Source organism: Hippopotamus amphibius, chromosome 6 (assembly GCF_030028045.1).
Source record: "Hippopotamus amphibius kiboko isolate mHipAmp2 chromosome 6, mHipAmp2.hap2, whole genome shotgun sequence".
Taxonomy (NCBI): Eukaryota; Metazoa; Chordata; class Mammalia; order Artiodactyla; family Hippopotamidae; genus Hippopotamus; species Hippopotamus amphibius.
The window spans coordinates 18,908,639-18,931,152 of NC_080191.1; the positions used below are offsets into that span (position 1 = coordinate 18,908,639).

The 22,514-nt window shown below is 37.7% G+C and overlaps 1 protein-coding gene across 12 annotated transcripts in view; it reads right to left on the reverse strand.

Annotated features, from left to right (window-relative positions):
• Window positions 1-22,514, reverse strand: part of KLHL32 (kelch like family member 32) — a 208,090-nt gene that overhangs the window by 8,349 nt on the left and 177,227 nt on the right. For 11 of the 12 annotated variants that reach the window (XM_057738460.1, XM_057738457.1, XM_057738459.1 and 8 more), the window contains 3 exons: window positions 10,950-11,008; window positions 7,757-7,949; window positions 5,986-6,080 (listed from right to left, as the gene is read on the reverse strand). In XM_057738460.1, coding sequence (XP_057594443.1) covers window positions 5,986-6,080; window positions 7,757-7,949; window positions 10,950-11,008 — 347 coding nt within the window. Of the gene's footprint in view, window positions 1-5,985; window positions 6,081-7,756; window positions 7,950-10,949; window positions 11,009-22,514 lie in introns of those variants that run through there. The other variant, XR_009054260.1, reaches the window with a different exon arrangement.

Sequence of the window (22,514 nt, forward strand, 5' to 3'; positions counted from 1 at the left end):
GTAGGTGTCTTTTTCTTCCCTTCCTCTTTTTTTTCCTCTTCTCTTGTGATTTGATGACTAACTTTAGTGTTTTGGGATTCTTATTTCTTTTTTGTATGTGTATCCATTGCAGATTTTCAGTTTGCAGTTACCACAAGGCTTTGATATAGCCATCTGTATATAAACAAGGTTGTCTTAAGTTACTGGTCTTTTAATTTCAAATAGATTTCCAATATCCTGCATTTGTGCTCTCCTCTTCTCACAGTTGCTGGTTTTGATATATTTGTGTGCGGGTAATTTCCTACCTTTACTGTATGTTTGCCTTTACCAGTGAACTTTCCCATTCATAATTTTCTTGTTTCTAGTTGTGGCCTCTACTTTTCCACCTAGAGAAGTTCCTTAGCATTGCTTGCAAAGCTGGGCTGGTGGTACTAAATTCTCGTAGCTTTTGCTGGTCTGTAAAGCTTTTGATTTCTCCATCGAATCTCAATGAGAGTCCTGCTGGGTAGAGTATTCTTGGTTGTAGGTTTTTCCCTTTGGATATATCATGCCAGTTCTGGCCTCAGAGTTTCTGCTGAGAAATGACCTGACAACTTTATGGTAGTTCCCTTGTATGTTATTTGTTACTTTTTCTTGTTGCTTTTAATATTTTTTGCTTTGTGTTTAATTTTTGTCAGTTTGATTACTATGTGTATCAGCATGTTCCTCCTTGGGTTTATCCTGCCTGGGACCTTGTGCACTTCCTGGACTTGGGTGACAGCTTTCTTTCCCATGTTAGGGAAGTTGTCAGCTATTATCTCTTCAAATATTTTCTCAGGCCCTTTCTTTCCCTCTTCTCCTTCTGGGACTCCTATAATGTGAATGTTGGTGTGTTTAATGTTGTCCCAGAGGTCTTTCAGACTGTCCTCATTTATTTTTATTCTATTTTCTTTATTCTGTTCTGCAGATGTGATTTCCACCATTCTGTCTTCCAGCTCACTTATCCATTCTTCTGCTTCAGTTATTCTGCTGTTTTTCATTTCAGTTATTGTATTGTTCATCTCTGTTTCTTCTTCTTGAGTTCTTCTTGGTCTTTGTTAAGCATTTCTTGTATCTTCTTGATCTGTGCCTCCAATCTTTTTCTGAGATCTTGAGTCATCTTTCCTATCACTACTCTGAATTCTTCTCCAGGTAGATTGCCTATCTCCACTTCACTTAGTTGTTCTTCTGGGGTTTTATCTTGTTCCTTTACCTGGGACATATTCTTCTGCTGTCTCATTTTGTCTAACTTTCTGTGATTGTGGTTTCCATCTCGTGGGCTACATGGTTGTAGTTCTTCCTCCTGCTCTCTGCCCCCTTGTGGATGAGGTTGTCTTAGAGGCTTATACAGGCTTCATACATGGCTCAGCCATGTCAAGGGTATGTTTATTGGCTAGTTGTTTACTGAGGAAGACTTTAAGCAGCCTGTCTGCTAATGGATAGGGCTATGTTCCTGCCCTGTTGGTTGTCTGGATGAGGCATCCCAGCATTGGAGCCTGTAGGCTATTGGGTAGGGCCAGGTCTTGGTGAGAAAATGGTGACCTCCAAGAGGGCTTGTGCCAATGAGTATGCCACAGACTAACACCGCAAGTATCCTTGTCCCCACAGTGAGCCATAACCACCCCCATTCCCCCTCCAGCCTCCACAGGAGACCCTCCAATACTAGCAGGTAAGTCTGCCCCAGTCTCTTAGGAGGGCAGCACTTTTTCCCTGAGTCCTGGTGCACACAAGACCCTGTGTGCGCCCTCCAAGAGTGAAGTTTCTGTTTCCCCCAATCCTGTGGAATCTCTGTGATCAAACCTTGCTGGCCTTCAAAGCCAGATCTCTGGGACTTACTCCTCCTATTGCTAGACCCCTAGGCTGGGGAGGTGGGACCTAAATAGACATTTCTCCAAAGAAGACATCCATATGGCCAACAGGTACCTGAAAAAGATGCCCAACATAGCGAATGATTAGAGAAATGCAAATCAAACTATGAGGTATCACCTCACTCCAGTCAGAATGACCATCATCAAAAAGTCTACAAATAATAAATGCTAGAGAGGGTGTGGAAAAAAAAGGAACCCTCCTACACTGTTGGCAGGAATGTAAATTGGTAAGCCACTATGGAGAACAGTATGGAGGTTCCTTAAAAAACTAAAAATAGAGTTACCATATGATCCTGCAACCCCACTCCTGGGTATATATCCAGAGAAAAATCTAATCAAAAAAGATACATGCACCCCAATGGTCACAGCAGCACTATTTATAATAGCCAAGACACAGAATCAACCTAAATATCAACTGATGAATGGATAAAGATGATGGAATGTTAGCCATAAAAAAGAACAAAATTTTGCCACTGGTAAGAACATGGATAGACTTGGAGGGTATTATGCGTAGTGAAAAAGTCAGACAGAGAAAGACAGATACTGTGTGATATCAATTACATGTGGAATCTAAAAAATAATACAACCTAGTGAATATAACAATAAAATAGACTCACAGACATAGAAAATTAGCTAGGTGTTTCTAGTGGGGAGAGAGAAGAGGGTAGAGGCAAGACAGAGGGGATTAAGAGGTACAAACTACTGTGTATAACATAAATAAGCTATAAATGTATATTATACAGCACATGGAATGTATTCAGTTATTTATAATAACCATAAATGCCATATACCCTTTTAAAATTGTAAAACACTATATTGTACACCTGAAACTTATGTTGTACATCAGGTATACCTCAATAAAAAAAGAGGAGACATTACAATGGATATCATACAAATACAAAAGATCATAAGAGAGTTCTGTGAACAATTATATGCCAACAAATTCGACAACCTATGAAAAATGGATAAATTCTAGAATCATACAACCTAACAAGACAATCATGAAGAAATAGAAAGCTTACTAGTAAAGGGATTAAATCAATAATCAGAAACCTCCCACAAGGAAAACTCCAGGACCACGTGGCTTCAGTGGTGAATTCTGCCAAATACTTAAAGAAAATTCATATTAATCCTTCTCAGACGTTCCCAAAAAATAGAAAAGGAGGGAACACTTGCAAACTTATTTTACAATTCCAGCATTATCCTGATATCAAAACCAGAGAAGGACACTACAAGGAAAGAAAATTACAGGCCAGTATCTCTGATGAATACAGATGCAAAAATCTTCCACAAAATATTAGTTAACAAGATCATACATCATGATCAAATGAGATTTATTCTATGGGTGCAAGGATGGTTCAACATATACAAATCAACCAATATGACACCATATTAATAAAATGAAGGATAAAAATCAACATCCATTCATGATAAAAACTCTCAACAAACTGCATACAGAGGGAAAGTACCTCCACATAATAAAAAATCCCTCATGTGCCAAGATTATAGCTAACATCATACTCAATGGTGAAAAGCTAAAAGCTCTTCCTCTAAGATCAGAAACATGACAAGTATGCCCACCCTCACCTTGTTATTCACCATAGTACTAGAAGTTCTAGGCAGAGCAATTAGGCAAGAAAAAGAAAAGGCATTCAAATCAAAAATGGAGTAAAGCTTTTTATGTGCAGATGACATGATATTGTACATAAAACCCCTGAAGACTTCACCAAAGAACTAATAAGCCAATTCAGTAAAGTCACAGGATTCAAAATCCTACATCAAAAACAGTAAAACACCTAGGAATAAATTTAACCGAGGAGTTGAAAGATCTATACACTGGAAACTATAAGACATAGATGAAAGAAAAAGAAGACACAAACAAATGGAAAGATATTGTGTGTTCGAAGGACTGGTAGAGTTTATATTATTAAATTGTCCATACACCCAAAGCAATGCAATCTGTATCAAAATTGCAATATTTCACAGAGAAAAAAATCCTAAAATTCATTTGGAACTACAAAAGATCCCAAATAGCCAAAGCAATCTTGAGAAAGTAGAACAAAGCTGAAGGCATCACAATTTCTGATTTCCAACTATATTATAAAGCTATAATAAATAAAACAGCATGTTATTGGCATAGAAACAGACACATATGATTGGAACAAAATAGGGAGACCAAAAATAAACCCATGCATCTATGGTCAATTAATTTATGACAAAGGAGCCAAGAATATCCAGTGGGGGAAAGGATAGTTTCTTCAATAAGTAGTGTTGGAAAAATTGGGCAGCCACAATGCAAAAGCATGAAATCGAACCCCTTTCTTACACCATATACAAAAATCAACTCGAAATGGATTAATGACTAGAACATTAGACCTGAAACCATAAAATTCCTAGAAGAAAACAGAAGGGGTAAAAATCTTTGAGATTGGTCTTGGCAATGATTTTTATGACAGCAAAAGCAAAGACAGCAAAAGCAAAATTAAGCAAGTGGGGCCACTTCAAACTAAAACTTGCACATCAAAGGAAACAACAAAATGAAAAGGCAATCCATGAATGCAAGAAAATATCTTCAATTCATAAATCTGATAAGGGGTTAATATGAAAAATATATAAAGAATTCATAAAACTCAACAGAAAAAAAACCCCAATCCAATTAGAAAATAAGCAGAGGATCTGAACAGACTTTTTTCCAAAGAAGACATACAGATAGCCAACAGATACATGAAAAGGTGCCCAACCTCACTACTCATCAGAGAAATGCTAATCAAAACCACAATGTGGTATCACCTCATGCCTGTTAAAACGGCTATCAGCAAAAAGAGAAGAGATAAGTGTTGGCAAGGACGTGAAGAGAAGGGAACCCTGTGCACTATAAGTAGGGTAGGAATGTAAATTGGTGCAGTTATTACAGAAAAAAGTATGAAGGTATATAAACATTTTGTTGTATACCTTAAACTAATACAATAAACATTTATGTCTCAATAAAACTGAAAAAAAAAAAAATGCCCTCTGTTTGATCCAGAACTTACATCCATTAGGACAAGCTTGTTACTTATGTTATTCATATCTATGCTACCTTTGCTGACTTAGATCTACTTGATCTATATCAACAATATGTTAAAATCCCCAGACAAATCTTTAGCAAATAGAGCAAGAGTGGAAGAGAAAAAACAAGCAATACTATGAATGTAAAGGAGAATATAACTAAGGTTAACTCAAAAACTATATGCTAACAATTTTGAAAACTTAGAAAACATGGGAAAATTTCTTGAAAAAAGATATATGCCTTATGAGATGTGACTGAAGAAGAAATTAAAAGTGTGAATAGTCCTATCAGTATAAAAGATATTGAAGCATTTGTTTAAAGTCTTTCCACAAAGATGAGATTAGATATTATGAATAGTTACAATATTTTCCTGGAGATCAGGAGAAAGGCCGGGGCTAATACATGCCAATATGTTATCAGAGAACACATAATATAGAAAACAGTCTGGTAAGAATTGTTTAAAAAAAAACCGAAATAACATAAATAATAATACCTTGAATATGTATATCAACAAAAGCTGTTGCTGTTCTCAAAGGCCCAGCTGGCAGCTTGCCCAGCTTGGGCTGTTCACATGCAGATGTGCCAGGAACATGTTGGGGGCAGAGGCTGTCCCCATCAGACCAATCATAAACCACTACTGCTCACTTTTGCCAGGAAAAGAACATCTTTGTAGGTGGTGTTTGTTAAATGAACAAATTGTAATACAGAAAATAAGAAAATGGAATAGAAAGGAAACATTTGTAAAGTTTTACAGATGTGAAAGTACTATTACCAAGATTTCTAGATGTTTTGGTTTATGAGAAAGGGGAAAGGCATTCTATTTTCCCCATTTCCAGTATATATTACATGTATTCTCAAAGCTCCTTCCCATCTTTATTTTCAGCAGGGCTCAATCATTTATCAGGTATCATTTTTAGGATGCAGGATGAAGTTTGGTGGCTGAACTAGCTGCACAAAAGAAGCTCCATCTTCTTTCTATAAGTCAATATCACTTCCTCCAATAGCAGCATTGCAAAAAATAACCTCACTGAACCACTTGAACAAACTTCAAAAGGTACTTCAACCACTCACCTGGATACAAGCCAGAGGCTCATTTGTCCAAATTGAATATCCACCAACTAAATATATTCTCTCATTATGGACAGCAACTCCAGATTCATTTTGGCCTAAAGTAAAGAGAATTGAATAAGAGGGAAAATAACTCCATTTCCTCACATGTCTTAATTAACCCTTTTGCCACTGAGGGATACAATTTCCCCTGTGGCATACTTGTATACTCCACGGGGTTTTTGCTGCAACTAATCACTGCCTCCCAGTTCTCAGAGGGAAGAATTAACCACTCTCAGAGAATGAATTTGTGTTGGGTCAGAACCCAGCCATAACATTTAACAGCCTGCCAAGTTAGTAAATACAGAATTAAATACAGCAATAATAAGTCGTATAGAACTAAGAGTTTTATACTATGTTGTATGCCATTAATTTATAGTGATGGAAATAAGGTATATTTTAGGAATGCAAAACACCTCTTGTACTACAAATGCTTTTAAGGCAAATGCTTACATCTGTAACAGCTGCAACCCCAAGAAGCCAATAAAACAGAGCCGTGCCTCAGATGAAGACAAATGACAGAAAAGATTGATAAAGTTACTACCCTCCCTTTCTTTACATACACAACAGTTTTAAGACTATATTAAAGTTTCCGAGCTGGGACCAGCCTGGGTAGTCCCTAGACGCTGACACGCCAAAATGATGAAAGGTTCCTCCCCCATTTAAAAAAGAAGACAAAATAACACTACTGCATATACTTCCCCAGAGGCCATCAGAGAGTGAGACAGTCTCTTTTTATTGATGGGCTGACACAGGATTGACTCAGGTAATAAATAAGCTGAATCCTATAGTAGGCAGAATTGCAGATCGAGGGACTGAGGGGCTAAGGTTCCACTACAGCAACTTAGAGTTAAGTGCTTGTAGGTGGGCCTCAAAGATCATTTTTGCAAAAACAGGAGCTCAATACAAAGCACCTAAACCTCTCGCACTGGTTATGCTCCCACCGCGGCCTCCCTAGCAGCAGCTGTGAGTGACTGAGTGCCCACTCAGCATATGAAAATGTCTTCAGGCTATAGTCCAGCCCACCCTTTTGAGCTTGCAATATTCCTATTAGAACAGCCTGGAAGGGATCTTAATAACGCAGGCTGAAAAGGGAGGAAAAGTTTTCAACTTCATGAAGAAACATCAGGGGTAAGCCGTTCGCTGCTTTCATTTTATTCCCTGGTGGGATGAGGAAGGTCCCTACCTAGTGCTGCCCCGTGGTAATGCTTGGGTGGGTTTATGTGGTCAGAAGTGCTGCCAAACCCCCCACCCCGCACAGAACATCTCTAAAGTTGCGTCTTTAGGAGAATACAGGCAGAAATAATATTGACAGTGACAAACAATGAAGGCCATTCTCCTGCACTCACAAGAAATAAGAGGACTAAAAGCAGTGAGAAGTAAAAAATAAATTGCTCCTGTAAAGAGTCATTAACTCTTTCAGTGCCTGGTTGCTCCTACTTATATCAATGTTCCCACACGAATATTGATTGACGATAATGGACCTGACATGCCTCTCCTGGCCACATAAAAACACGCACAAAGGTAACACGAGCCCTGAGAAACTAGGTGCTCAGCCACCTGACTGAGTCAGATTTTGTGAGATAAACAATGTGCACCTTTCTGGGTAATAAAAGCAAGTTGTTCTACCACCATGCACTTAATATGTAGAACTGCACCAAAGATGTCTAAGAAAACAAGTTTTGCACATCCTAAATCTCTGTCTTTCCTGATTTACTTAATCAAAGGCACTTGCCAGTCAGTAGGTTAAAATTACAGCGCGTCCACTGGTCAGCGTCTATGCTGTAGGAGTCTATGTGCCGCACGAGGATGCGGTCGTTGTTGTAGTCCAGGTCGTTGCCTCCAAGTACGTAAAGCTTCCTTTGAACAGCAGCCATGGAATGGTAGACCCGCCTCTGCAGCATGGGGCTGCGGCTTATCCACTTATTCTGAAAAAAAAAAAAAAAAAGTTCAGGTGAATTCTGTTAAGTGTAGACCTCCATGGCAGAAAACAGCAGTGCCTCATTAGTTAGTAGTGGGGACCCTCATGTTGGTCAACCACATCCTATTTAAATATTGTTTATATACTTTGAAAGGTATGGGCTTCTTACCTGAGAACAAGTGCAGAAGAGCTAACATGTTCTAACTCTATTTTGCAACTTACATAAGGCATTTCCTCTTGTTTGGGTTGCATTTTATAGGGCATTTTGCACTTGTAAGAGGAGCATATGAGAACTTAGTTTTCATGATGGTTATTTCTCCCATTTGAGAGAACTTACTCCTGCAGATGACTCAGAAGTACAAGTGCATGGTTAGGTATACTGTGTATGGTGGTGTAATGAAAACAAACAGGCTCTGGATTCAGGATGCCTAAATTTATAATCTGTGTGTGACCTTGGCAATTTACTTAGCCTGGCTGTGCCAGTTTCCTCATCTGTAAAATGGAGATAATAGTACCCACCTGACAACTCTGTTGTGAAGATTAAATGAAGTAATACACCTAAAGCATTTCGAACAATGTTTGGCACATATGTCCAATAATGTGCACTTTAAAAAAGTTATTGTGATATAATCATTGGACCCTACATAAGCTAATGTGAGGGCAGCTTTACTGTTCTTTCCAGGATGAACCTCCTGAGGTCAATGGAAGAGCTAATATTTGTTCAGCAACAAACCCCTCACAGCCTTTAATATATTTACACTCATATCTTCACCAAATTGAGAAAGGTTATTTCCAGGCAAACAGTTATTTGTTTTGGTAGGAGGCCAAATTTCCCGTGATAATTTTAGGGAATGATGAAACTTCTAATATTTGGTTCTAGATCACTCCTAAGAATGAGAAAGCTATGCTCAACTCCTCTCAAATAAGGCTCCTATTAAAAATATAACGTAAAAATAGATGAAAATCAAATATGACTTTAATTTTAAATCTCAACTAAGTAAAGGACAGGTAAGTAAACCTAACCATTTTCTTCCTATATAAACACTAAGCATATAGGAAGAACACAGATTATTTCTTTTTGCTAAGACAAATTTGGATTTCAACCAGAAAAATCATATGATGTTTTGGATACACAGAATTTCAGTTCACAGAGGAGGAAGGAGAGAAAAAAAGTTCTATATAAATATTGGTCTATTCACTATTGGCATATTGACTCGCTCATTTGTAATTTCTTTTAAAGATACACTAACTCGGAAAAAAAGAAAGGGATTTATCCAGTTTTTTAAGGCCTGCATTTATCTGCTCTCCCTTTCTAAATATGTTATCATAAGAATCTCCTTCCAACTAAGTGTATCTAATAAAACAGTCAAACTTTTCTTTCAGATATTCTCCTAATAAATATCTTTAATACATTTCACACGAGTGGGTTTAACTCAAGACGGATGATGCTTTCCTTAGGTGCTTTCTATGAGGCAACCCATCACAGTATTAGGAATAAATGTTTGCACTAGCAGGACTAGGGATGCCATCTGGTTTGCAAAGCCTGCCGGCATCCCCTGAATATATCTTTAGCTTCCTTCCCTGTCCTGCCTGCCAGGTGAGCCGCCAACCACTGCAAAGGCAAAGAAACAGAGAGGCCTGGTGGGGTCATTTCTAATAAGCTAGCGTGTGAATACTAATCAGTGCTGGGGAAGCAGAGGTCACCCCAGCCTGCCTGTTGGCAGGTAGCGATGTGCTCTGTGGCAGATGGCAGGCATTATCGACTCTCCACAAAGGCCTAGAAAAGAAATAAGCACCAAGGCTGAATGATAGAGTTATTGAGATTCTGAGCAAGACGCAAGCAGATGTGATGTTTGCCAGTTCCCACTGTAAACAATATGCCAGCAGAATTTTAAAAAAGAGCATGTGTGTACAAACATGAAACAGAACTCTGAGAAATGTTAACACCTTCTCCCTCTTTAACCACGTGTGCACCAAACTCAAACAACTGCAATTAATGATCCCTCTTGAGACATCTGGCCCAGGGACACATGGTCTCTGAAATCTACAGCTTCTAATGACATCAGGAAACACACTTGCAAAGAAAGAAATACCTTCATTATACTCAAAATCAGATTATTAAAATTGAAAGACACAAAATAGAGAGGTTACCGAACATATATTTGGTGGCCAAACCCAAACCAGACTGAAAAAGCCAACCTCTTGTTTCCTGTTCCATTATCTTTAGCTGATAAAGATGAAAACTCCAAATCAAGCCATTCTGGAATATTGTCATAATCATGAAAAATACTTGCATTACCAAAATCATAGAAATGGCAAAATTCAGCAAACATGTGCCACAGTTACAGATACTTTGTGGTAGAAGGAAAGGAGAATAAAAATAGTTCTTCTTTTGGGGAAAGAAGAGTCATGAAGTGTGCATGAGAAGTGGACAGAAGGGACAGGCACCATCAAAATGTTCTCGGGGCAGGACTAGATCTTAGATGAAAAACATATTCCAACTCTTCAGATTCCTCTCCTTCAGACTCATCCTACACACTGTCCTGGGGTATGCTGGCTATACAGGGTTAAATAAAACTTATTACTTTACTTAGAAATAAGGAAACCATAGGCACATTCCCCTCCTAGAATGACAGGCCTTCTAAAAGGATGTAGCAACAGGACAATCCAAATCCTTTCTTAGGATGCCTCAAAGATGAACAGGCACCTGGGATAAATGGTAATAAGGGCATTTAATTCATCAATATATTTTCCCTTTTTCCTAAATTATGCAAAACTCTGAACGAGTTAAGCATTGAGTATAGCATTGAAAAGAACTGAAATTTCATGTTTTGTGAGGGGGAAAAAAAGCAACCAAAAAGCAGTTTTTCCAGATGCTTCCTTTTCTCTATGTAAGTTTTAGATGCATGTGTGTGTACAGACTTCACATTCCACCTCCTAATTACTGTAGGAATCTTTAAAAATTCATTTTAATTAAGGTAATGAGCTTTTCTTATATGAGTCTTACCTGGTTAGGTTCATATACCATTAGTCTGTTCTGATATTGTGCCGTGTTAGTTACTCCACCTGTAATGGATTAACACGTGTTAGCGCTTTCATGAATAAGAAATGGGATATTCCAACATAAGAATGAGATACAATTAAAGGAAAATTAGCTACTGCTGAGGATCTGTTTGTATACCCTTGTGGTGAACCCATGACACAATTAAGAAGCTTATTGTTGAAGCAGTTTCATTTTCAAGAAACATTTCAGAAGCAATCCAGTTGAGAGCAAGCAACAAGTATGCTGAGATTACCAGGAGGCCCCCAATTCTGGCAAGCTGCTCTTCATGGCCAGAATGAGGGGCAAAGTATGGTGACGGAGTGGGAGGAAGCATAGCCCACTTAGACAAATCCCTATACGTGTATAAATGTATGCCAGGGACATAGTTATATGGAGTTATAATCCTCATCCTTAGCTAATTTGGTAATTTTACAGCTCTAGTCTTATGTGTACAGTGATATCTTGATGTCTCTTTGGAAGAACCATATCTAAGAAAAGACCTTACTTACCAAAAGAGATCTAGAGCCACTGCCATCCAATAGAATATAGTAAGAACCACAAACAGGAGTCACATATGCAATTTAAAATTTTCCAGTAGTCACATTAGAAAGAAAAAACAAATCCTTTACCTTAAAATTAAACTTAATATGAATTTAACTCAATAGTAGTCACCCCTTATCTGTGGGGGATACATTCCAAGACCCGCAGTGGATGGAATAGTGGGTAGTACCAAACGATATATATACTTTGCTTTTTCCTACACATGCATACCCGTGATAAAGTTTAATTTATAAATCAGGCACAGTAAGAGATTAACAGTAACAACCAATGATGAATTTGAACAATTATAAGAATATACTCTAATAAAAGTTATGTAAATGTGGTCTCTCAAAATACCCTATTGTATTGTACTTCTCCTGATGGTGATGATGTGGGTGATAGCCTCCTTGATGAGACGAAGTGAGGGGAATGACATAAGCATTATGACATATCATTAGGTTACTATTGATCTTCTGCCAATACGTCAGAAGAAGGAGCATCTGCTTCAGGTGACCCTGGGTCACTAAGCCATGATGATGTCAATGGTTGGATGTCAAAAGCAGACCATGTCGGTGGCTGTGGATCCTGAGTGGGATGGAGCAGAACAGCACAAGATTTCATCATGCTATTCAAAAAAGTGCACAATTTAAAACTTCTGAATTGTTTATTTCTGGAAATTTCTATTTAATATTTTCAGACCGTGTTTGATCGTGGGTAACTGAAACCCCGAAAAGCAAAACTGCAGGTAAAGATGAACTACTGTATAGTCAAAATATTATCATTTCAACATAAAATCAGTATAAAAATTATTGAAGTATTTTGTACTCTTTTTTTCATACTAAGTCTTCAAAGTCCTGTGTGTATCTGACATAGCACGTCTCAATCCAGACTACCCACGTCATCTCAAGTGCTCAGTAAGCCACATGTGGCTGATGGCTACCATTTTGGATAGCACAGATCTAGGGTAAGGCAGTGCAGCTGCTGCTGTCCTTAACTTTTTTGAAGCCCTTTTGACAACAGCTTAGACCCAAAAGATTTGAGTCCTTCTGCTTAATCAAGAACCACTAAAAAATTATCACACTTCTAGCCTAAGTTTCTCCCATTTGTCCTCATACTCCTTTTTCATGTTTGTGTTATACACTGAGCCCTGTAAAATCCAGAAATTATTGATTCTACTTTAATTTTTACCACCAAATGGAAAAACTGAAAAACAACACCTAAAATATCACAGTGGGAAAATACAGAGATATTAAATATTAGGTAATAAAATATCAGAAAATATGAGAATTCCCCCCAAAATCTATCTTTAGAAATATTGCCCTATACATAGTTCTAGCTGCTGGTATTAAAATGAATACCATTTGTATTTTAATAAGTATCACAAAGAAGCAACTCATTTTGCAGTACAGATCTAAAATTGAGCCAAACTAAAAGTTTCCTAGGGAAACTTTTTTAATTTAAAAAATGTGCACTGAGGTAGGATCAGGATAGCAGAGTGGGAAGATCCTGAGCTCACCTCCTTCCACAGACACACCAGAATGATAACTATGTATACAACAAATCTATGAGAATGACCTGAAGACTAGCAGAACAGATTTTCTACAACTAAGGATATAAAGGAAAGGCCACACTGAGATGGGAAGGAGGGGCAGAGATGCAGTCTAGTCAGACTTCACACACCTGGTATAGCAGCCCACAAGTGGGGGAGATATCACAACCCCAGTGGTGGTTGCCCCTGATGAGCAAGGGTCTGAACCCCACATCGGGCTTCCCAGCCTAGGGGATCTGTACCAAGAAAGAAGTCCCAATAACGTCAGGCTTTGAAAACCAGTGGGGCTTATGTTCAGGAGAGCCAGAAGGATGCGGAAAACTGAGACTGCTCTTGAAGGGCTTACATACAAACTCACTTGCTCCAAACCCACTGCAGAGGCAGCAGCTTGAAAAGCACCTGGGTAATATGAGAAGGAGATTCACTGACTAATTTTGGGGCATGTGTCAAAGGGACAATCTAGTGGAACTTTCTCTAGGGACAGAAGTGTGGGCAGCCATCTTTTTACTTTCTTTCCACTTCGTTGGTCCAGGACAGGTGGGCACCATTTTTGTCACTCTCAATCACCATCTACCCTGCCTCAGCATTCCTTGAGGATCAGCCCTGCCCAACCTGCCCATGTCAGCTGGCCCCTCCAAAGCAGCTCCTGCCTCACCCCATCAAGTGGGCTGCTCCAGCCAGCACCAACTGGTGCCTCTCCAAAGTATCTGCCACACTGGAGGACCAGCCCCATAAAACAGTGCACCTGTAACAGTCATGGCCAGGCCTTGCAGCCAGTTGTTCTGGGGGCCACCCCTGTACATCAGCACAGTGGCAAGAGTCATGGCTGGACCTCTTAACCAGCTGGGCTGGGGGCCAGTCCCACCACCAGCACGCCTGCACCAATCATAGCCCAAACAAAACAGGAGGGCACATGTATCCCACACAAGGGAAACTCCTGAAGTACCTAGCTCTGGTAAACAGGGAAGATTATGACACTGGGCCCCATAGGACACCTACACAAGGCCACTCTTTCAAGGCTGAGAGACATAGCTGATGTACGTAATCAAAGAAACAACCACAGAGAGTTAGGCAAAACGATGAGACAAAGGAATACCTTCCAAACAAAAGAACAACACAAATCCTCAGAAAAAGAACTAAACAAAAAGGAGATAAGCCATCTGCCAGATAAAGAATTGAAAGGAATAGCCAAAATGATGCTCACCAAACTCAGGAGAAGAATAGAGGAACACAGTGAGAACTTTAACAAAGAGATAGAAAATGTAAAAAAGAACCAATCAGAACTGAAGAATACAATAACTGAAATGAAAAATACACTAGAGAGAATCAACAGCAGATGCAGAAGAATGGATCAACCATCTGGAAGACAAGGTAGTGGAAATCATTCAATCAGAACACCAAAAAGAAAAAAGAATTTAAAATATGACGATAGTTTAAGGGACCTCTGGAGCAACATCAAGCTTACTAACATTCACAACAAAGGGGTCCCAGAAAGAGAAAAAAGAGAAATGGGACAGAAAACCTACTTGAAGAAATAATGGTTGAAAACATCCCTAACCTGGTAAAGGAAACAGACATCCAAGTCCAGGAAGCACAGAGAGTCCCAGGTAAGATGAAACCACAGAGATACACACCAAGACACATTATAATTAAAATGTCAAAAGTTAAAGACAAAGAGAGGATATTAAAACCAGCAAAAGAAAAACAACTAGTTATTTACAAGGGAACTCCCATAAGATAATCAACTGATTTTTCTCAGAAACTTTATAGGCCAGAAGGGATTGGCACAATATATTCAAAGTACTGAAAAGACAAAAACTTACAACCAAGAATATTCTACCTGGCAAGTTTATCATTCAGAATTGAAGAAGTAAAGAGTTTACCACACAAACAAAAGCTAAAGGAGTTCATTACCACTAAACCAACCATACAAGAAATGTTAAAGGAATTTCTTTAAGCAAAAAAGAAAAGGCCATCACCAGAAACAAGAAAATTATGAAAGAAAAATTCTCACTGGTAAAGACAAATATATGGTAAAGGTAGTAGATAGGAACCACCTATAAAGCTAATATGAAGGTTAAAAGACAAAAGTAGTAAAATCATCTATATCTAAAAGAATTAGTTGTGATACACAAAATAAAAAGATGTACAATATAACATCAAAAACATAAAATGTGAAGGATGGGCAAAAATGTAATGCTTTTAAAATGCACTCAAACTTAAGTGACCATTAACTTAAACAGTTATATAAGGACCTCATGGTAACCACAAACCAAAAATCTATAATAAATACACAAAAAATAAAAAGAAAGGAAAGCAAACATATTACTAAAGAAAGTCATCAAATCACAAAGGAAGAGAATAAGAGAAGAAAGGACAGAGAAGAACTATAAAAACAACCAGAAAAAAATTAGCAAAATGGTGAAAGTGCATACCTATCAATAATCTTTAAATGCAAATAGACCAAGTGATCCAATCAAAAGACACAGGGTAGCTGAATGGTTAAAAAAACAAGACCCATATATATGTATATGCTACCTTCAGGAGACTCACTTCAGATCTAAAGACAAACAGAGACTAAAAGTGAAGGGATGGAATAAGATACTCCATATAAATAGAAATGAAAAGAAAGCTGGGGTAGCAATACTTATACAAAATAGACTTTAAAACAAAGACTGTAACAAGAGACAAAAAAGGTGCTACATAATGATAAAGGGATCAATCCAATAAGAGCATATGACACTTGTAAACACTTATGCACCCAACATAGGAGCACCTAAATACATAAAGCAAATATTAACAGACATAAAGGAGGTATTGACAGTGATACAATAATAGTAGGGGAATTTAACATGCCATTTGCATCAATGGATAGGTCATCTAGTCAAAAAAATCAATAAGGAAATACTGCCCTTAAATGACATGTTAGACCATACACCCTTAATAGATATACAGAACGTTGCATCCAAAACCAGCAAATACACATTCATTTCAAGTACACATGGATCACTCTCCAGGATAAATCACATGTTAGGCCACAAAAAAAGTCTCAATAAATTTAAGAAGATTAAAATCATATCAAGCTTCTTTTTTGACCACAACAGTATGAAACTAGAAATTCATTATAAGAAGAAAATTGGAAAAAACACAAACATGCAATAGATGCAGAAAAAGAATTTGACAAAATTCAATATCCATTTATGACAAAAAAAAACTCTCAACAGAGTGGGTATAGAGGGAACATACCTCACTATAATAAAGACCATATATGACAAACCCACAGCTAACATAATACTCCAAGGTAAAAAAGCTGAAATATTTTCCTCTTTGATCAGGAAGAAGGCAAGGATGCCCACTCTTGCCACTGTTAGGTAGGCATAGTATTAGAAATCCTAGGCTAGCAATCAGACAGAAAGAGGAAAAGAGAGACAGAGAAAAGGCACTCAAATTGGAAAGGAAAAGGCAAAACTGTCACTCTTTGCAGATGACACGATACTTATATACAGACAATCTTAAAGACTCCAACCAAAAAGCTATTAGAACTAATAAATGAATTCAGTAAACTTGCAGGATACAAAATTAATATACATAAATCTTCTGCATTTATGTACACTAACAACAAACTACCAGAAGGAGAAATAAAGTTCCATTTTCAATTGCATCAAAAAGAATAAAATACCTAGGAATAAATTTAACCAAGCAGGTAAAAGACCTGTATTCTGATAACTGTAAGATATTGATGGAAAAAAAAAATTAAAGATAACACAAATAAGTGGAAAGATATACCATACTTACTCATGGATTAGAAGAATTAATATTGTTAAAATGTCCATACTACCCAAAGCAATCTACAGATTCAATGTAATCCCTATCAAAATACCAGTTACAGAACTGGAACAAATAATCCTAAAATTTGTAACAAACCACAAAAGACCCAGAATAACCAAAGTAATCTTAAGAAAGAAGAACAAAGCTGGAGGTATCACACTCCCTGATTTCAAACTATATTACATAGCTACAGTAATCAAAACTATATGGCACTCGCACAAAAACAGACACATAGATCAATGGGACAGAACAGAGAGCCCAGAAAGAAACCCATGCTTCTTTTGTCAATTAACTTATCACAAAGAAGCCAGAAATATACTCTGGATAAAAGACAGTCTCTTCAGTAAATGGTGCGGGTAAAACTGGACAGGCCAATGCAAAAGAATGAAACTAGACCACTTTCTTACACCATACACAAAAGTAAACATAAAATGGGTTAAAGACTTAAATGTAAGACCTGAAACCATAAAAACTTCTATAAGAAAACGTAGGCAGTATACTCTTTGATATCACTCTTAGCAAAATTTTTGAATTTGTCTCTTCAGTCAAGGAAAACAAAAGCAAAAATAAACAAATGAGACTATATCAAACTAAAAAGCTTTTTTGCAGCAAGGGAAATTATCAACAAAACAAAAAGGCAGCATACTGAATGGGAGAAGATATTTGCAAATGATATATCCCATAAGGAGTTAATACTCAAAATATTAAATATTTCGCACAACTTAATATCAAAAAACAGACAATCTGATGAAAAATGGGCAGAAGACCTCAAGAGACATTTTTTTCTAAGGAAGAAATACAGATGGCCAACAGATACATGAAAAGATGCTCAACATCACTAATTAACAGGAAAATGAATCAAAACCACAATGAGATTTCACCTCACGGGTGTCAGAATGTCTATTATGAAAAAGACAAGAAATAAGAAGTGTTGCCAAGGATGTATAGAATGGGGACTTTTGTGCACTGTTACTGGGAATTTAGGGTTGTTGCAGCCACTGTGGAGAACAGTATGGAAATTCCTCAATAAATTAAAAACAGAACTACCTTATGATCCAGCAATTCCACTTCTGAGTATTTACCCAAAGAAAACAAAAACACTAATTCAAAAAGACATATGCACCCCTGTGTTTATGTTCATTGCAGCATTATTTACAATAGCCAAGATATAGAAGAAACCTAAGTGTCCACTGATGGAGGAATGGATAAGGAGGGTGTGACATATGTGATGGAATATTACTCAGCCACAAAATAGAATGAAATCCTGATATTTGTGGCAACACAGATGGACCTAGAGGGTATTATGCTAAGTGAAATAGACAGAGAAAGACAAATACTGCATGATTTCACTTATATGTGGAATCTAAAAAACAAAGAAAATGAACAAACAGATTCATAGATACAGAGAACAAGCTGGTGTTCACCAGAGAGGAAAGGGGTGAAGGAATGGATAAAATAGGTGAAAGGGATTAAGAGATAAAAAATTCCAGTTATAAAATAAGTAAGTCACGGGGATGTAATGTACAGCATAGGAAATGCAGTCAACAATACTGCAATAACTTTGTATGGTGATAGATGGTTACTAAACATATCATGGTGTTCATGCTAATGTATGTAAATGTTGAATCAATATGTTGTAAACCCGAAGTTAACATACTATTATATGTCAAAGGTACTTCAATTAAAAAATTAAAATAAAAAATAAATTTAAAAAGGGTACTATGATAATATTGACCAAAGTGGCCTTAATATTCCTCTCAGCTTGAGTAAACTTTAGACAGGTTAAAGTTCCTGTCTCTGGGCCCCTGACCTCCCTTTTCTTACAGCATTTATTTTAGAAAACTTGTCAATTCTTTCTCTCTGCCTCTTTGAGATACAAATCATTTAAGAAACTTCTTGCAAGTTTTACGACCCAGGAATATCTTCCTCAAAGACCTGGGAGCCATGCCGTTGAGATGTGACCATCAAGGAAGATAATGCTCTTATCTCCCAGTTTCTCTGGAGGCTAAGAGCCTAACTGATGGGTGCAAATCAGCACACACAAATGGCCTAACCACAGAGAAAAACTTTTACAAACTTAGGGTAACTGAATGTGCTCAACACATCACATTGAGCAACTTTCCTCCAAAAGTACTTCAGTATGTTTCCACTAGTTCACCCCAGTGCTTAAAAACCCTACTGTTTTTCAGAGGTGTTGATTTCAGACCGCTTTCTGGTCTCTCTCCCCTAGTGCAACAGTCTTGAGTAAAGTCTTCCATGTCTGTTTAACTTTGTCCACTATAATTTTTGCTTTGGCAGTTCAAATACTTTGAATAGGTCATCACTATCAACTCCATGGCCAGAAGTCAGGTCAATCAGACTCCAAAGAATTACTGCATCAGCTTAACTGAAGTGTAGTAATCACTCAATCCTAATGGATACATAAAGGGGAGAAAACCTGTCCAGGCCAATCATTACTCTCTCATGCAATCCCAGTAAAGAGAGTATCTTTCATGTAATTGACCATAGCTATTATTAACTGGAAGATTTTTTAGTTCTCTCTGAAGCTTGCAACCACTTTTAGGTCAAGGAAAGCTTTGTCTGCAGAAGAAATCCACAAAGAATACAGAGAAATGAGCTTCCTGTCCTCAAATTGAGTCTTCTCTGGAATCCTCACTGAATGTCCCATTTTTAAAGATGAAATCAAAGAAAAAGGTAATACACTTAAGAAAGCTGAGGCTGAAATGCCTACGAAAGTCAAAATGTATATCAAAATAAATACAGAGGTATGTTTGCTTCCCTCCAACCTTCTTTTTTTAAATCTGATTAAAAATGGAATGTCCAATAATTCTTTCTCAGCATAACTACAGAAGAATAATCAAATCTACTGAGACCTCACAAGTCTTCAGGGTTAAAATGATTGCCAAGTGCCTTTGATCTGGGCCATAACCACCAGATTAACGTCCAGCGCGCCTATCATTTCTCCAAATGAGAGGGAACAGAGGGTGAACTCCTCCCCCACCATTATTTCAAAACTTTGACAGTTCCTCCACTTGTTTTAGAAATATGGGACAGAATTAATATCTACTGCAGTAAACTATCTGTTTATGACACTATTTGAAGATATTTACACTACAATATGTATCAGACTCTGCCCATTATAGATTAAATGTACAACCAATGGATTAGAATGCAGCTATTGCATCCTCTCTCCCAAGCAAGGCACACCATTTATCTTCATGCTTTTCAGAATTACTACTTACTGTCTTCCACAGATGCATTTATAATACAGTTTTTCTCCTTAATCTGCACTCAGTAACTAGATTCCTTACCCTTACATACAAATTTTCACTCACATGACAATATTTAGAAATGAGATACTGGGTTACTAGTTGGCGGTAAAAATAAAAGTCCTAGTTAGTCATTTGGTTGATTACTTCCAGAACGTTAAGCCGCAGGAGGTGCCTAAAAACCTGAGTGCTGTAACTTTTGCCACGTCAGGATTGCAAGGGAAAACCTTAAGAATTGGTTCTATTGCTTCCCCTCTTTGAAATAACTTACAAATGAGCATATACATAAAAACCATTTCTTCTCAGTACAAAAAATAAATTTTTAAAAAAGCATCCACGTTTGCAGACCACATTTCCCTAGCAGTCTCCCTCATTTTCAGAGCTTTATCATTACATTCCCTTCACATAACACTCTTCACTTTTAGATTAATCTTCTGAAATGAGATGCTAAGGATTTGCATACAGATTTGACTATACAAAAATAGATATGGAATTAATAACAGTCTCTATATGTTTTAATTTCTCCTAGACTGGAGTACCCTTGCCTGCAGCAGTTTTCCTGGCTTTGAAAGTCATCAAGCTGATTTGTCTGCTCTGGGTTATGATGCCCACATGCTGCTATACTATCCCCTGCAATCAAAGCACGTGCAAAGATAGATTCCATGCCTTCCTCTATCGAGTATATGTTATAGATTGGCAGTTTTGATCTCCCTCCCCCACCCCAGGGGGGATAATATGCATCGTAACAGCTTTCTATAGATACATCTGTCATTAAATATGCCAGCTCGTACCAGCATCCATTTTTAAAGCCAAGTTTTCCCTAACTGTGAAGTGCCGCAGTCAAAGTGAAGACTTTTCAGCCAAAATTGAAAATGAACAACCCTGTCTTATCCTTTTGAACTGTGACTTAAAGATAGACGGCAGGTTCCCCCAAAGTCAAATACGTCTTTAAAAACTGCCAGAAGGAATGAAAAGTTACCACCATGCTACCAGCAGTGAGAAATGCTTTCTATCATCAAGACAAGAGTAAAGCATTTTTCTTAAGCTTCCCTTGTTCAACTCCCCACAAAACACCGTGACAAATGGATGAGTGCACGCCGGGGAGACAGGTGACTGCCAAACAAACAACCTTCGTCTCCACTACTGATAGGTCACCGACTCCTCAACTCGTTGCGCTCAAAGGCAACTAGTCAGTGCTGACAGTGTCCATAAAATAATGGTTAGGAAAATAGCTCTCGCTATACATTGGTCAGGGTAGGTCCAGTCTGGTAGCTCTGCTAATTTTTTTTTTTTTTTTCCAGAGACAGAAATACCTCTGTTGATAAATAGGGAGTTCTACACTAAACTCTTTAGTAGAAACCACTGGAACGTGATGCAGTGCTAGTACCCTTACTAGAACAGAGCAGGATGCAAAGAACTGAACGTGCCCATGCTCTTAGGGAAGACGCCCCAGAATGGAATTCTGCCAGCCAGTTCAGAACCGTGGCAAACCATCTCGAGGTCTCTGCAGCTCTCTTGGCGGCCCGCAGTGCCAGCTTCACACCAGTCTAGGGGGAGAGTTTCGGTACAAGCTGTGCCATCAGCCCCACGGGGCTCCTTTATGACTCTGTCCTTGGGGAAGCCATTAACAGCCAAGACCAGGGTCCTCATATGCAAAATGGAGACTGAGACCTCTCTCAAAGATTTCAGATGAATGAGAGTACTTGGTATAGAGGCCATCCATAAAGGGAAGTTTACTATGATACTGTAGTAGTTTGTTCATAAAAATTTCTTACCAGTTCATAAAAGGTACAAACGAGTATATATGGAATACTGAAAAAATAAGTATGGAATACTGAATTAATAAATGAATGAATTGTGTAGTCTGAAATAGATTCTTTATAGTTCTTTTTTCTAATAACCAGAATTACTGACTGGTTTATAAGGTATCAAAGACTTTTTCCTTCTTTAATAAAGTTTCTGCTCTGTACACTTGCTCCAATTCTCAAAAGACTTAAGAACTCCACACTCATAGTCTAATCATCAAAAGAATAAACTGGCATTAGGTGTGAGCTCATAGGAGTCATTTTTTTAAGAGAGCCAAACTCATTAATATTCCTGATTAAAGGGACACTATGAGAATATTTATAATAAATGCAAACATAAACTTTTTATTATCTAGTTTTACATGATATTAGACTGTCCATATTTTGGGAGTGTTTATATTGCTACATAAACAATTAAAGCCAAGAATCTTTCCACTAAATTAACATCTTGAATAGAAACATACTTAATTCATGCATTAAATTAAAACTAGTATCCATATTATTTCTGTCACATTTGAGGAAACCACACAAATGGATG